At 52.8% G+C, this 13,960-nt stretch overlaps 1 protein-coding gene across 1 annotated transcript in view; it reads right to left on the reverse strand.

Moving 5' to 3' along the window:
• LOC102458106 (LON peptidase N-terminal domain and RING finger protein 1-like) overlaps positions 1–2,325 on the reverse strand; it is a 38,058-nt gene extending 35,733 nt beyond the window's left edge. Inside the window, exon 1 of the mRNA XM_006138309.4 lies at positions 1,588–2,325. Within this exon, the coding sequence (XP_006138371.2) occupies positions 1,588–1,894 (307 nt within the window). The 5' untranslated portion in view covers positions 1,895–2,325. The remainder of the gene's footprint in view (positions 1–1,587) is intronic.
• Between the last annotated feature and the right edge of the window lie 11,635 nt (positions 2,326–13,960).

Genomic DNA, 13,960 nt, shown 5'->3' on the forward strand with positions numbered 1-13,960 from the left:
TACTAGTGCACGATAACAGATGGATCGATAAAGCACGGACGCCTCCTAACAGTTCTGTTATTGACCAATGGGAGCTGCAGGGGTGGTGTCCCTGCTCTGGCTTTCTCAGGGGCTGCAAGTGTGTCTGCTTTTCCCTTGAAAATGGTACCCTTTCCTTAAAGCATCATTTATAAACAGGCAGGATCCATCCCCAAGACGGGAAGTTCTTCTGGGCAGGGACTCAATATTTGCTGTGTGTTTGTACAGCGCCTTGCACCAGAAGGCTGGCACTACAACAATCCAAATGATAATTAGAAGAAAGACGAGTTGGGGAGATGAGGCACATAGAAGCAAAGACCTCTGGAACACACAGCCAGTGTAGCAAAGATCTGAAACTCTCTGTGTCTTTGTTCAGTGTTTCTTTCACAGAAATCCCCTGTTGGCACGAGGTAAAATAAAGCAGTAATTACAACAAACCGACGTGCATGCAATTTGCTTCAAGACCGCTGATCGAGCAATCAGGATGTTGAAAAACAATGCATGTCTTACGTGAAGATGTTGGATAAAAGGATCTGCTTGTTACACAATGAGGTTTCACTACCCATCGGCAAATCAGTTATATAGTTTGTTCCACTCCCAGGCTCTGGTACTATGGTGATTAATGAATTAACGTTTGGCCACGCGTTAAGTGGTGCTCAGTCTTGCCACGGTCCTAGGAACAATCCACTTTTCCTCTTAAATTCAGAAAATCCAGGCAGGCAAATTTCCCCTAGAGGTCAACCCTGAAAGAAGATACCAAGATCCAGCCCTGATCCTTGGAGAGCAGAAAATTAGTCATACCCTGAGACATTGCTGGATGTGGGCACTGTGTGCTACGGAACCACCAACTTCTACAACACAGCTATTCCTAAACTCTCAGCCCCTCCTGCAAATCCTGGGTCACATTCTCCTGCCACTTACAGACACACAACTCTTTGGATTAGTGGCTGACAGCTGAACTTGCCACAGCAACTGCATCCCTCCACTGACCAGTGTCCCAAAGCAGTTGGCCTGAAAGAGCCAGGACTGCTCATATGCAGGGAAGCAATTTATGGGCAGGTGAATAACTCAAATAGGGTACAGGGCAGGGGTGTAAGTTTCCTACAGGTCCTGTCCTACCACAGCCCGGGGCCCTGCTAGCTCTTTAAATAGCTCCTTGCTGGCTTTTGCTCCAGGGCACACCCCCACCTTGCTTTCACCTCTCCTGCAGGGCTTGCAAAAGACCGGATCCAAGGCAGCATTCAAAGAAGGGGGCTGTTGCTATTCCAACTCCCTGCCCTTGGAGCTTTGGAACAGAGGATGAAAGGGGGGAGGGGGGACTAATGAACCCTTAGTGTATGCAACCCTGGGGCACATGCTGCTGGCTTGTGACCCCCTTCATAAGCTTGGGGGGGCTCACACCTGTCCCCTGATTAGCAGCGCATGGGGGCAGCCCCAGAGGCAGCCGAGCCAGGAGCAGAAGTTACATAACCAGGAACAAAAGGGGGAGGGGGCTCGCTTTGTTCTGACGCCTGGCTCAAGAAACTGACCAGCCCCGCTCCGTCCCCAGCGGTGACCCCCCGCGCTTACCCAGGGCGAGCCCCTTGTGCGCAGCCTGCAGCGCCGCCCTGTAGTCTCCGTCCCGCACCAGCTCCTGCGCCTGGCCGCGCAGCCGGGCCAGCTTGGTGGCGCGGTCCAAGCACTTGTCCAGCAGGCTGCAGAGCAGCACGTCGCAGCGCGGCGGCCCCCGGCCCGGCGGCGGCAGCCGCTCCCGGCACACGAGGCAGCGGGCGGGCGGCGCGGCGCCCAGGCAGCGCCGGCAGAAGGAGTGTCCGCACGACACGGTCACCGGGTCCCACAGCGCCAAGGCGCAGCAGGGGCAGCGGAACGCGTCCATGGCGCGGCCCGGGGGGGCGCTACCGCGGGCCAGCGCGACCAGGGGCTGGTCTCAAGCGGGAGCGCACGGCTCCGTCCTGTCCCCGCTCTGCGCTGGCTGGACCCCTGCGGCCGGAGCACCCCGCACGCCCCCTCGCCCCATGCCCGCCGGCTGCGGCTGCCGTGCGCCCTCGGGCGGGGAGCGGGGGAGCGCACGCTCCTGGCCGGCGGAGCCCAGCTGCGCCCCGGCTCAGATGCGCTGCGGGAGCGGGCACAGCGACCCCGCCGCCGCTCGGTGGCCCTGTGCGGGATCCCGCCTTTCGCATCCCTCCCGCTGCCCTGCCTGGGGTAGGGGGCGGGCAGAAGGGAGGGGGGCGGCCAGGTGGGAGCAGGCACGTCCCCCCCGCTCCATCCCCGAGGAGCGATTTGTCCGGGGAAGGGGGTGTGGCCCCCGCCCGGCCCCCGCTTTTGTTCCCTGCACAAAACGCCCTTACGTAAAATGTGGAGCAGCCCCCATGTGATAGAGGCGCCGGCGCCTGCCCATTGGCCCCGGCTGCGCCCCGCCCCTGTTGTGAAACAGACCTGGCAGGCGGCGTTTCATAACCGCCCGGATGGGGGCTGGAGTTTGCCTGGGGAAAGGAGACACCGCACCCCCTCCCCAGCCCCGTCCGCCTGCAGCGTCTCCCCGGGCGGGCTGCGGCTGCTTGCTAGCAGAGTCCCTTCCCCCAGGAGCTGGCTGCTTATGCAAGCGCTGCGCTGCGCAACGCTGGCCGGTGTGTCCGCTCAGGGCGCGCTGCATCAAGGCTCGGGGCTCGGCTCCCTTCGGGGGGCGCCCCCGAGCGGGGGGATGCGCCCCACTCAGGGCCCGCTCCCAGCCAGTAGGAGCAGCCCCCTCGCAGGGCAAGACGCGTGCGCGCTCAGGGCTCGCCGTGCGCAAGCAATTTGCGCGCTCTTGGGTGCACTGCCTGAGAGCCTGGCGACCTCCCCCCGTCTCTTTGTGCCAGCTCCTGGGAAGAGTTAGGAGACCACCCCTGACCCACACTTCGCTGCTTTCAGAGACAAGTCAAAAGCTGGCAGGAAAGAAGGATTATTATCCCTGGAATCCAGAGGGGAAACGGACACCTTTCCTCCAGGCCACACCGCAGCTGGGACTGAATCCAGATCATACCAGTCCAGGGCTGTAGCCATAAAACCACCCTGCCCCTCCGGGGGAATAGAGTCAGAAAGGCACAGAGACATCTATATTCATGGGTCTCTGTGATGGGCAGGAAGGCACTATGGGAGAACTAGTCATCTCCTCTGCCGTCATTCTACAGTCTGTGTGGAAAAGGCAGTTTTATATAATACATTCCTGAGGCAAGGAGGGAACCATGTTAACCCGCTTGTACTCCCTGCAGCTGAGCAAATCATACATTATATAAAGCAGTTTTGCATATTCAACCTGCTTGGAGGAGGTTTGCCTGTTCCCGGTGGGCTCCCTGAATTACAACATTCAAAGAGAGACTCCTCAAGTGCATAGAAATAAGGACTAACTGTGTGGAAAGCACCTGCTCTCAGGTATTTCAAACCCAGGAAAGGGGGGGGCTATTTTGGATGAATTCAGAACGGCCATCTCAGACCAGGCCTATAAAGATGGCACAGCAGCTGTGTCATGTTGCGAAGGCCGAGAATTTGCTTGCCAGCTCCCATCTCTGGCTGTATTGCAAGTGTTTTATAACTGGGTGGATTGTGCCCTTTGGCATTTAAAGTAAAAGTCACACTTATTGTGGAACACAAAAGAGCTAGCACATGGCCTTTGGATACCAAACAGAAGGGAGACCCCTTCAGTCACCATAGCAACAGACACCAACACACTGATTCTTTATGCAGGTCCAGGGCCAGAAACTTTTTTAAGGTGAAACAGCAAGCGGCACTCGAACATCAGAGCCTTTTATGCAAAGGTCCGATACTCGGTATCTATGCCCCATGCTGTTCCACGGATCGGCTAACTCTAATAGCAGGGCTAAGTACCAAGATTAAATCCAAGGTATTTATTCAGCTGCACTTGTATCTCCCATTAGGCACGTTTGGGGACTGCATGTGAGATGGGACATTCATGCAGAGCAAAGGAAATGGGTTCCCTGCTCAACAGTCCTTTAAATGAGAAGGAAATGCAGCCCTCAGCACCTGTTCTGTGGATCCTGGGCTACTTGTGATACTGCTGTTGCTGGCAGGTGTCATCCATAACCCTAAGGCTGTGGCCAAGGTTTGAATGGAAGATCCATAGCTAAAGAACCTCTGCTTCTGTTCATGCCTTCATTTAGCAAGAGGCACCATATTTCATAGAATCATAGAACACTAGAGCTACGTCTACACTGGCATGATTTTCCGAAAATGCTTTTAAAGGAAAAGTTTTCCGTTAAAAGCATTTTCGGAAAAGAGCGTCTAGATTGGCAGGATGCTTTTCCGCAAAAGCACTTTTTGCAGAAAAGCGTCCGTGGCCAATCTAGACGCGGTTTTCCGCAAAAAAGCCCCGATGGCCATTTTCGCGATCAGGGCTTTTTTGCGGAAAACAGTACTGTGCTGTTTACACTGGCCCTCTTGCGCAAATGATTTGCGCAAGAGGGCTTTTGCCCGATCGGGGGCAGCACAGTATTTCCGCAAGAACACTGACAATCTTACATGAGATCGTCAGTGTTCTTGCGGAAATTCAAACAGCCAGTGTAGACAGCTGGCAAGTTTTTCCGCAAAATCAGATGATTTTGCGGAAAAACTTGCCAGTCTAGACACAGCCTGGAACTGGAAGGGATCTTGAGAGGCCTTCAAGTCCAGTCCCCTGCCCTCATGGCAGGACCAAGCACCTTCTAGACCATCCCTGACAGATGTCTATCCTACCTGCTCTTAAATATTTCCAGTGATGGAGATCCCACAACATCTCTAGGCAATTTATTCCAGTGTTTAGCCAACCTCTGTGGCTGTGTCTAGACTGGCCAGTTTTTCCAGAAAATCAGCCGCTTTTCCAGAAAAACTTGCCAGCTGTCTACACTGGCTGCTTGAATTTCCGCAAAAGCACTGACTTCCTACTGTAAGAAATCAGTGCTTTTTGTGGAAATACTATGCTGCTCCCGTTCGGGCAAAAGTTACTTTTGTGCAAAACTTGTGTGCAAAAGGGCCAGTGTAGACAGCTGAGATTTGTTTTCTGCAAAAAAGCCCCGATCGCGAAAATGGCGATCGGGGCTTTTTTGCGGAAAAGCGCGTCTAGATTGGCACGGATGCTTTTCCACAAAAAGTGCTTTTGCAGAAAAGCGTCCATGCCAATCTAATGCTCTGTTCCGAAAATGCTTTTAACAGAAAACTTTTCCATTAAAAGCATTTCCGGAAAATCATGCCAGTCTAGACGTAGCCTGTATGTCTACACAGCAGCGTTATTTCAGAATAACATCAGTTATTCCGAAATAATATCATGCACATCTACACTACAAGCTTTTCAAAATAATGTCAAGCTAGAGGACTTTTTACTCCGACTCATGGTAACCCTCATTTCACGAGGAATAAGGAAAGTCGAAGGAAGAGTGTTCTTCCTTCAACTTACTGCTGTGTAGACTGTGCCAAAAGCCAAATTAAGCTATTTTGACTGAAGCTACGCAATTGAAAAGTTTTCCGTTAAAAGCATTTGCGGAAAAGAGCGTCTAGATTGGCACGGATGCCTTTCCGCAAAAGCACTCTTTGCGGAAAAGTGTCCGTGCCAATCTAGACGCGCTTTTGCGCAAAAAAGCCCCGATCGCCATTTTCACGATCGGGGCTTTTTTGTGGAAAACAAATCTCAGCTGTCTACACTGGCCCTTTTGCGCGAAAGTTTTACGCAAAAGGGACTTTTGCCCGAATGGGAGCAGTATAGTATTTCCGCAAAAAGCACTGATTTCTTACAGTAGGAAGTCAGTGCTCTTGCGGAAATTCAAGCGGCCAGTGTAGACAGCTGGCAAGTTTTTCCGGAAAAGCGGCTGATTTTCCGGAAAAACTGGCCAGTCTAGACACAGCCTTTTAGATCCCTGAAAACTGCTATCATGTTCCCTCTCAGTCGTCTCTTTTCTAAACTAAACAAGCCCATTTCCTTCAGCCTTCCCTCATAGCTCATGTTTTCTAAATCTTTCATCATTTTTGTTGCTCTTTCCCCGACCCTTTACAGTTTCTCCACGTCTTTTGTGAAATGTGGTGCCCAGAACTGGATCCCATACTCCAACTGAGGCCTTGCCAGCACAGGGGGGAGCAGAAGAATGACTTCTAACGTCTTGCTCAGCAAGTTCAGCAGACACTCCAGGTCGGGGTTGAAATCTGCGGGGTATGGGGATACTGCGGGCATTACTGAAGTTATTAGTGATGGACTGGAGAAAGAGGGCGGGGAGTTCCTTTGGTTAACCGTTTGTCACTCAACTCTGAGCACAGCCCCAGGCAGGGTCTAGTCATTTTGAAGCTGGCCTGCAGGGTGGTTTGGGCTAATGTTTGCCGTTGGTTACAACCTAATTACTAGGATCCTATACATCGAAGCCACCAAAAACACAGATCAGGTGGAGCTATCACACTTGTGCACGGAGCAGTCAGTGATACTCCTCTCTCTCAAACAGACCTTCTCCGTGTGTCCCATTCAAAATATCTGCATCTTTGGCCCAATCGCCTTCAGAGCTAATTTCTTCCTGCCCATCACGGCTTGGCGATCAGCCAGAACTCAGACCACTCACTGCTGCCGAGAAGTCTTGTTTCCGTTTCCTCTAGCCCCACACTGGCTGGCTTTTTCTTCATACCACTGACAGCCAATGCAGCCGCTTCAAATTCGTGTTCCTTTCACTGACTTGTTTGGCCTGACTCAGTGTAAATTTGAAAAAACAGCTCCCATACCCAGCAGTGACCATGCTGTCATTAACTGAGGACTTCCTGCTTTGCACATGGGGGTTACACAGTACAAATTGCATTGATTTACTATGTGACCCTTGCAAAGCACAGTAGGATGTTTTTATATGAGGCACAGCCCAGGGCCAGTTGAGGGGAGAGAACTCTGCCTAATCATTTGCCATCTTAATTGACTTTGTTCTCTCCAGATGTTGTCCACACAGCTAGTGTGCGTGCCTGCTGTTATCCCGGGTAACGTGGTCCACATTGTTCACTGGTACAGCACTGGAGACAACAGAGTGGCACCAGGAATGAATCTGGCCCCTATGTTTGTACATGACATCTGAGCTCACAACTTGCTAGAGGTGTTTAACAAGGAGTGAGGTCAGGTGAATTGAAAGGCACAAAATGAAAGGCACTGCTGGTGAAGGTAGCTAGCAGAGGACCGGGGTCTCAAACTCACAGCTCACAGAGCAGCCCTAGCCTGACTAGTTACGCAATCCAGCCCAGGAGTCCCGGCAGGCCAGGGGGAAGGAGCTGTCCATTACTGGCCCCAAGCCCCGCCCCTTCACACCCATAGCACTCCGTCCCCCAAGGGATGCGGCTTCAGTGACTACCAGGAGTAGCCTGGTGTGGAGCAACAGCAGCACTCAGGCCCCCTGCACTCTCCGTGGGGGTCTGGAGTTTGAGTTTGAGACCCCTGTCATAGGCAGTCTTCAGTGATTAGAGCACCCTGGAACGCTAAATAGGTATTTGCTAAACTGGAATATAGAATAGAAAAATAAATTTTCAGTCACTTTTTAGGAAAGCAGATTTCTGTTTCTCAGTGAATAAACAATAGGATCAATCTGTCCATCCATCCACACACACCAATTTATCTACGTAAATAGCTCTCTATCCTCACTCACCCGTATCTATCTACCTGTCATCTTGTGTGACGTTCATCACCATCATCTCTGAGTCTCTTGTGGTACCAATGTTGTCTATTACATTTTCTGGGAATAAGGTAGGTTGAAGATATGATGCAGCAATAAAAGAGCTGCCTTCTCCCCATTGAAGGCATTGGAAATCAGAGAACTTCCGTTTCTGCAACCATTGGGTTTTGATGGTTAATTTAACAGTTGGCTAGACCACTTATTGCAATCCCAATACATGCAAATACTTGGCAGCAAATAATGTGCATGATTCATTTAGCCCTTTTCAACACTGCTGGTGTCTGCACGCGGCTCATACTTCCTTGGCATTTGTTCCTCTTTGTGTAAACGATACATTGACTTGTAGTACATAATTCAACAACTAGATTTCTCTTTTCCAGATAAGCCCTATTAAATAAAGGAGACGAGTATGGAGACCAGCTGTTCGGAAGCCTCTTTGCTTCTTGTGTCGACAGTCACAGCCGTTTTCGATAACAAACTTCTCCTCTTTGTGAAGGGCTGGCTTTCCATGTAGCCGGACCATTTGAAAGCACTTGAATTTGTATGTGACTTGTTCTCTCACAGGCGCCTCATAGTGTGTGGTGTTTGGTATTCCACATTTGAGCTGTTGACTGGCTTGCAGCTCTGATCTTCTCAGAGAGTGGGATGGGATACACAGGACTAGGGAATTCAAGAAAATATTATTTTTTTCCTTGCTGAATTGCATGGACTTGCATCTGACAAAGTGGTTTTTACCCACAAAGACTGATGCCCAAATAACTCTGTTCATCTTTAAGGTGCCACAGGACTCTGTCGTTTTTGGAGATACAGACCAACCCGTTCCCCTCGGAGACTGTTCCTGAAGTGACATCTTTCCTAGAAAACCCATCAGATGTACTGAATGCCGACCCATGCTTACATTTCATTTGGTCTCCCCCCAGCCACGCAAAGGAACTGTGCGTTTGTCCGAGGCTGTGAGGAACACAGCTTAACTCCACACCTGGCTCCTTTTGCTACCTCTGTGCCAGGGATCTGGTGAGGGGCTTGAAGGAATTCCGTCTCCCCTGCTCCGTGACACAGCTTCCCATCTGCTTTTAAACGTACCTCGCTGGGTGTGAATTCTCCCAGGGGCATTCATGTGAATGGAAGAGTGACCGCTTGAATGTTCCTGGAAAGTGCTTACAGGCTTGGCCCCAGCTAATTCATTATCCAGTTCAGGGAGATTGTTATGAAATGCATTTGCGGTATTTGCCCGGCTCTAACGCATACCGACACTTCAAACACTTCTAGCGGCTCTGTCTCCTTTGTAATTGGATACAGTCATTAAAGAATCTTGCGCATGTCATTGGCGTTTCTCTCTCACGCGGTGACGCCCAGTTCCTTCGTCATTCCATAATCACGGTCATTTGTATTACTGTAGTGACAAGAGGGCCTAGCGGTGCCCGAGGGCCGCGGTGCCAGGGCCCAGAAACACACGTAATAAGCGACAATTCCTCAGCACCTGACCCAGCTGTGCTAAAGGACCCTGATGTAAATCGCTGTTGCTCCTCTGAAGTCAGCATGAACCTCAGCTGTATGTTCCTGTCTGCACAGAGATAGGTGGAGTAGGTATTTTGCCTTCGTCTCACTGTGTTCCTGCACAGGTTTGGCTTGATCCACTCCCCAAGGGTCCCTGAGTGAGGGCTACGTTTCAGCAGGCCTCGGCCAGAGCTGCCATCTCCACATGGGACTCTGGAAGGCAGGGGGCGAGGGGGGCTCCCCTGCACCCCAACCCTCGAACGCCTACAATATTCGGAGGTTGTTAGCAACTGAGAGCTCATGCAGAGCATGTGCCATGGCAACAGGACCAGGGAGGCCTATGGATGGTCCCACCCCAAACCCTCGGCCTAGCAGGATCAGCACCTCCTAGTGAGCAAGTGCTCAATGTTGTGAAGAAAAGTCCCCATTAAGCTAGGCTAGCAAGTCACGCAGCCCCCCAGCAAATCACAAATGAGGTATGAAGGGCCCCCTTTTGTTCTCCCCCCACTCCCATGCCGGTGGGACGCCATTGATTACAGAGGCATGTAAAATAGGCCACCCGACATAGTCAATGAAGCAGGGATTTAAATATCCCTGGCTTCATTAAAATAAAAATGGCCGCTGCGCTGTGCCAGCTCAGCTGATCTTCGGCACAGTGCGCGAGTCAAGACGCGGATCGGTCGACAGGGAACGCCTTTGTCGACCGCTCCTGTAAACCTCGTTTCACCAGGCATAAGGGAGCGGGCAACAAAGGCGTTCCCTGTCGACTGATCCACATCTTGACTCACGCGCTGTGCCAATGATCAGCTGAGCCAGCACAGCGCGGCGGCCATTTTTATTTTAATGAAGCCGGGGATATTTAAATCCCTGCTTCACTGACTATGTCGGGTGGCCTATTTTACATGCCTTTGTCAGCAGAGGCATGTAATCTAGACGTACCCTAAGTCACTAGATGCGAGGCCTACGCAGCCCTCTGTCTATTCCAGGGATGAGGAACCCAAGGCCCAAGAGCCTCAGGCTCGGCTTGCCTGGATCTGGCCCCTGAGGCGTGGGGCTGGAGCACACAAAATCTACTAGCTTGCCCCTTCTCCCCCCGCAGGCTCTGGTGTGTGAGGGGAATGTGAGGAGTGTCTTTCTCTTCTCAGTCAAGGGCCATGACACTGAGGATTTGGGGGCGGTTTTAATGCTTCTCGCTTGTGTGCAGCCCCCGACTGATTTTCTGTGGGTCAGCGGGCCTCAGTTTCTTATCTGCACGTTGGGGGTGAGCGCGCTTCTCTGCCTCACAGAGCTGTCCCTTCAGAGACGCTGCTGTCATGGGCCGGGGGACCAGGCCGTGATAAATCTGGGTGTGCATAGATGGCTAGCAAGGGCAATGACCCCTCCACACACACACACCTGTGTTGATTATTTTCACAGGACTAATCTGTCTGGGAAGTCCAGGGAAGGAGCGGGGTGCTGTGGGTGCCCAGCAATGCCTCATGGGCTGCATTCATATGCTAGGCTGGGGTTTGGCTGGGTGACGACCTTACCACAGATGACTGAACAGACCAGAGGTGAGGAACCTTCTTTGGATTGGGAGCCGCTCGCCCACAGAAAATCAGTCGAGGGCCACGCACAAGTGAGAAGAGAACAAACGAAGCTCCGTTGCCTTTCAGAGCTAGGCAGCAAATCAAGTATTAGTCAGACACACAAGCCGGCCCCTCCGTCGCGGGAAAGGCCAGGGAGTGCCGCTTGCAGAAAATCCAGCGTGCAATGCCGCATTTCAGTCAGTCGCTTTCTCTCCACTCCTCGCCGTCCCCGAGGAGACATTCCTTGCTGTTCCGTGCCTCTGTGTCCACTGCACCCCCGCTCACCCAACAAAGGCCTCACGATTGCGGGGTGCACGTCGGCAGCTTCCACATGGACTCCCTCTAGCCACGGCCCCTTTGCCTTGGGGTAGTGACATTGTCGGTGGAGGGTGTCGCTGGGAGGCGGAAGAGATAGGCCACGGCAGCAGCTGGAGTGACTTCTCCATGAAAACCATGAGCGTCTATTATGAAGGGACAGCTCATTTGCCATTCCACACACAAGGGCGGGTGCCTTTGGTCCTGCTGAGCGATGCAGCGGGCAGGACGGAGTGGGGGAGAAAAGCATCTGTAAGCCACCTCTGTGGTTCCCTCTGACAGGAGCATGTGGTCCCCGGAATCCCATTCGTGTCCGTCACCTACCGAACGTGTGCGTGTGGTCAGAGGCATGTGGCTATAATGGGCCAAGTGTGGCGCTTAGTTCCCTCAGGTGTAAATTCTTCTTCACACAGCGTGTAGTCAACCTGTGGAACTCCTTGCCAGAGGAGGCTGTGAAGGCTAGGACTATAACAGAGTTTAAAGAGAAGCTAGATAATTTCATGGAGGTTAGGTCCATAAAAGGCTATTAGAAATGGTGTCTCTGTCCTCTGTTTGTCAGAGACTGGAGAGAGATGGCAGGAGACAAATCGCTTGATCATCGTCTTCGGTCCACCCTCTCTGGGGCACCTGGTGCTGGCCACTGTTGGCAGACAGGCTACTGGGCTAGAAGGACCTTTGGTCTGACCCAGTACGGCCGTTCTTATGTTCTCATGTTCTCACTTGTTGAAGTCCATGGAGGCACCGTGGTGACTTTGGCCCAGGGAGAGCTAGATTGCCCGCTGGTGGGTCCTGACTCACCCCAGAGGCCTCACTTCATCCAGGCCCCACGGGGCAGCAAGTGCTCACTAGCGTGAGTGCCGCACCGTCCTGCCCGGCGGTTTTGGGCCCTCCCTCGCACAGACGCCCCGTGCCAAGGAGACGTTCCGACGGTGGCTGCTGTCGCACTCCTGTCCCCGGGCAGAATTCCACACGCAGGCGGTTTCTGGTGCTTTCGCACAATTCAGTAGCGGGAGGGAGGGGCAGAGAATGGACAAGCAACATTTCCAGAGGGCGACTGGAGACGTGATTTGCTTGACAAGGCATGAAAAAATACCCCAGACCCATCCGTGCTCTCCCAGATTGTGACGCAGTGGGGACAGGATTCGCTGTGCTTGTTTTGTTATGTTGCATGTCATTTCTGCTGTACTGTGGTAACCTTATGGGCGTGCCTCAGTTTACCTAGATGGGGATGGGAGCTCTGGGTGTGACTCCCACTGAGGGAGGCCGCCCCAGCCCAGCCCATACAAAATAGCGGAGGTACTCCATAACCTGAGCCTGGTGTGTGACCAAGTGTGACTTTTGCTGAGGAAGCAGGACAAAGGGTGGAGGCAGGGCTGGCTGCAAGGGGAGAGGGGCTGCTGAGTGTGTGAGGCTTGGGGAGCAGAACTGGGGGTCAGGGATGCTGGTTTCTGAGCCCCCTCTCACCAGGATGGATGGTACTGGCTACTTCTGGTTGCTGTGCTGACAAGTCCGTTGCACGCTGTACACTAATAACCCTTCCGTTCACCCTGCCGGCTGACAGTCGCGTCCGGCTGTGGACGGGGGTGCAGGGCCTGGTGACTCCCCGCCCCAGCATCACAGCTTTAGTCCTAAAATCCCGAGTGGACAAGCCAGGCTGCTTCTGTGTCCCTGCTCAATACCCACCTGTGAGGCTGTGGCTAGCAATGGCAGAGGTGGCCAGGGTGGAGTCCCCACTGGTGGAGCCAGGAGGTGCCTGAGCAACACAAGGCAGCTGCTGCAGCTCTAGTGTCTCTTTTTCATTTGTGGTGGTGATTTTTTTTTTTTTGTGCCCATTTAATTTGCATGTTCTTCTCCCTGTACTTTAGACTTCACGTGAATCGCGCTTGCAGAAATGACTCATGGCTCTCTACAACCAGATCGCTCGCCAGCAGGCTGGTTTGCATAACACACCGAAGAGTCGCCTTTTAAAGGGAACCCGGATGGTTTTTTCCATCCGGATCTGTCGGCGTGAAACCTCTCCCACGTGAACCCCCTGGAACAGAACATGGGCCTACCTGGCTATTTCAACAAAGGAGTCAAACCTGCCCTCTCCCTGGTTCAGGACCGGTCAGATTCCGAGGGTGCCAAGCTGGAGAAGTCCAACCTGTACCTCCAGTGGCTGAGAGGTTCCTGTGTTTAGCAGAAACCACAAAGGCTCCTCTGCTAATCATGGGCTAGTCCACGCAGAAAAGAACTCTCAGACTCCACTGCCACAGAAGGGGGAGAGGACACGTAGCCTCATCTCCACACTGAACCCCAAACTCTCTAGCAACCTCCAGACGCTCCTATGGCTGGCGCTGGATTTGGAAGCCCCAATTCCTTCGCAGTTTCACCACCTTGCAGTCGCAGTCGTTGCTCATCGGCTGGAACCAGCCTCAGCCCGGGGCTGAGGGCACCTGGGCCCTATAGAGTGTTGGTCTATGGCAAGGACACAGGAGATCTCTGCCACAGACTTCCTGCCACCTTGGGCATGTCTCTTAGCATCTGTGGACTTCGGTTCCCCAGCTACCTTATGGAGTTGGTAGCTGTGCCTTATGCAAAGGGGTGCTGTGAGGCGAAATATATTAGCGAGTCTTAGGTGCTTAGAAGCTCTGGTAATGGGCTATTTAAGTACCCTGAAGAGAGAAAGCTGAGAAGCAGAGATGGGGCGATCACTCTGTTAAATTAGCCCTGACTGCACTTTACACACACGCCAGTAGTACAAGAATAAGAACACATGGACTGTGCGGGTGACTTTCCTGCAGGGCCACTTCAACACATACTGCCACCCTGAAGCCCTCTAGCCCTTCCCAGCTGGGGTCATGTCACAGAGTAGCTGCTGGCTGTGGCTTGACTAAACCCAGTGTCCCCTGAACGGGGACGAACCAGCTA

The sequence above is a fragment of the Pelodiscus sinensis genome, chromosome 17 (assembly GCF_049634645.1).
Source record: "Pelodiscus sinensis isolate JC-2024 chromosome 17, ASM4963464v1, whole genome shotgun sequence".
Classification (NCBI taxonomy): domain Eukaryota; kingdom Metazoa; phylum Chordata; order Testudines; family Trionychidae; genus Pelodiscus; species Pelodiscus sinensis.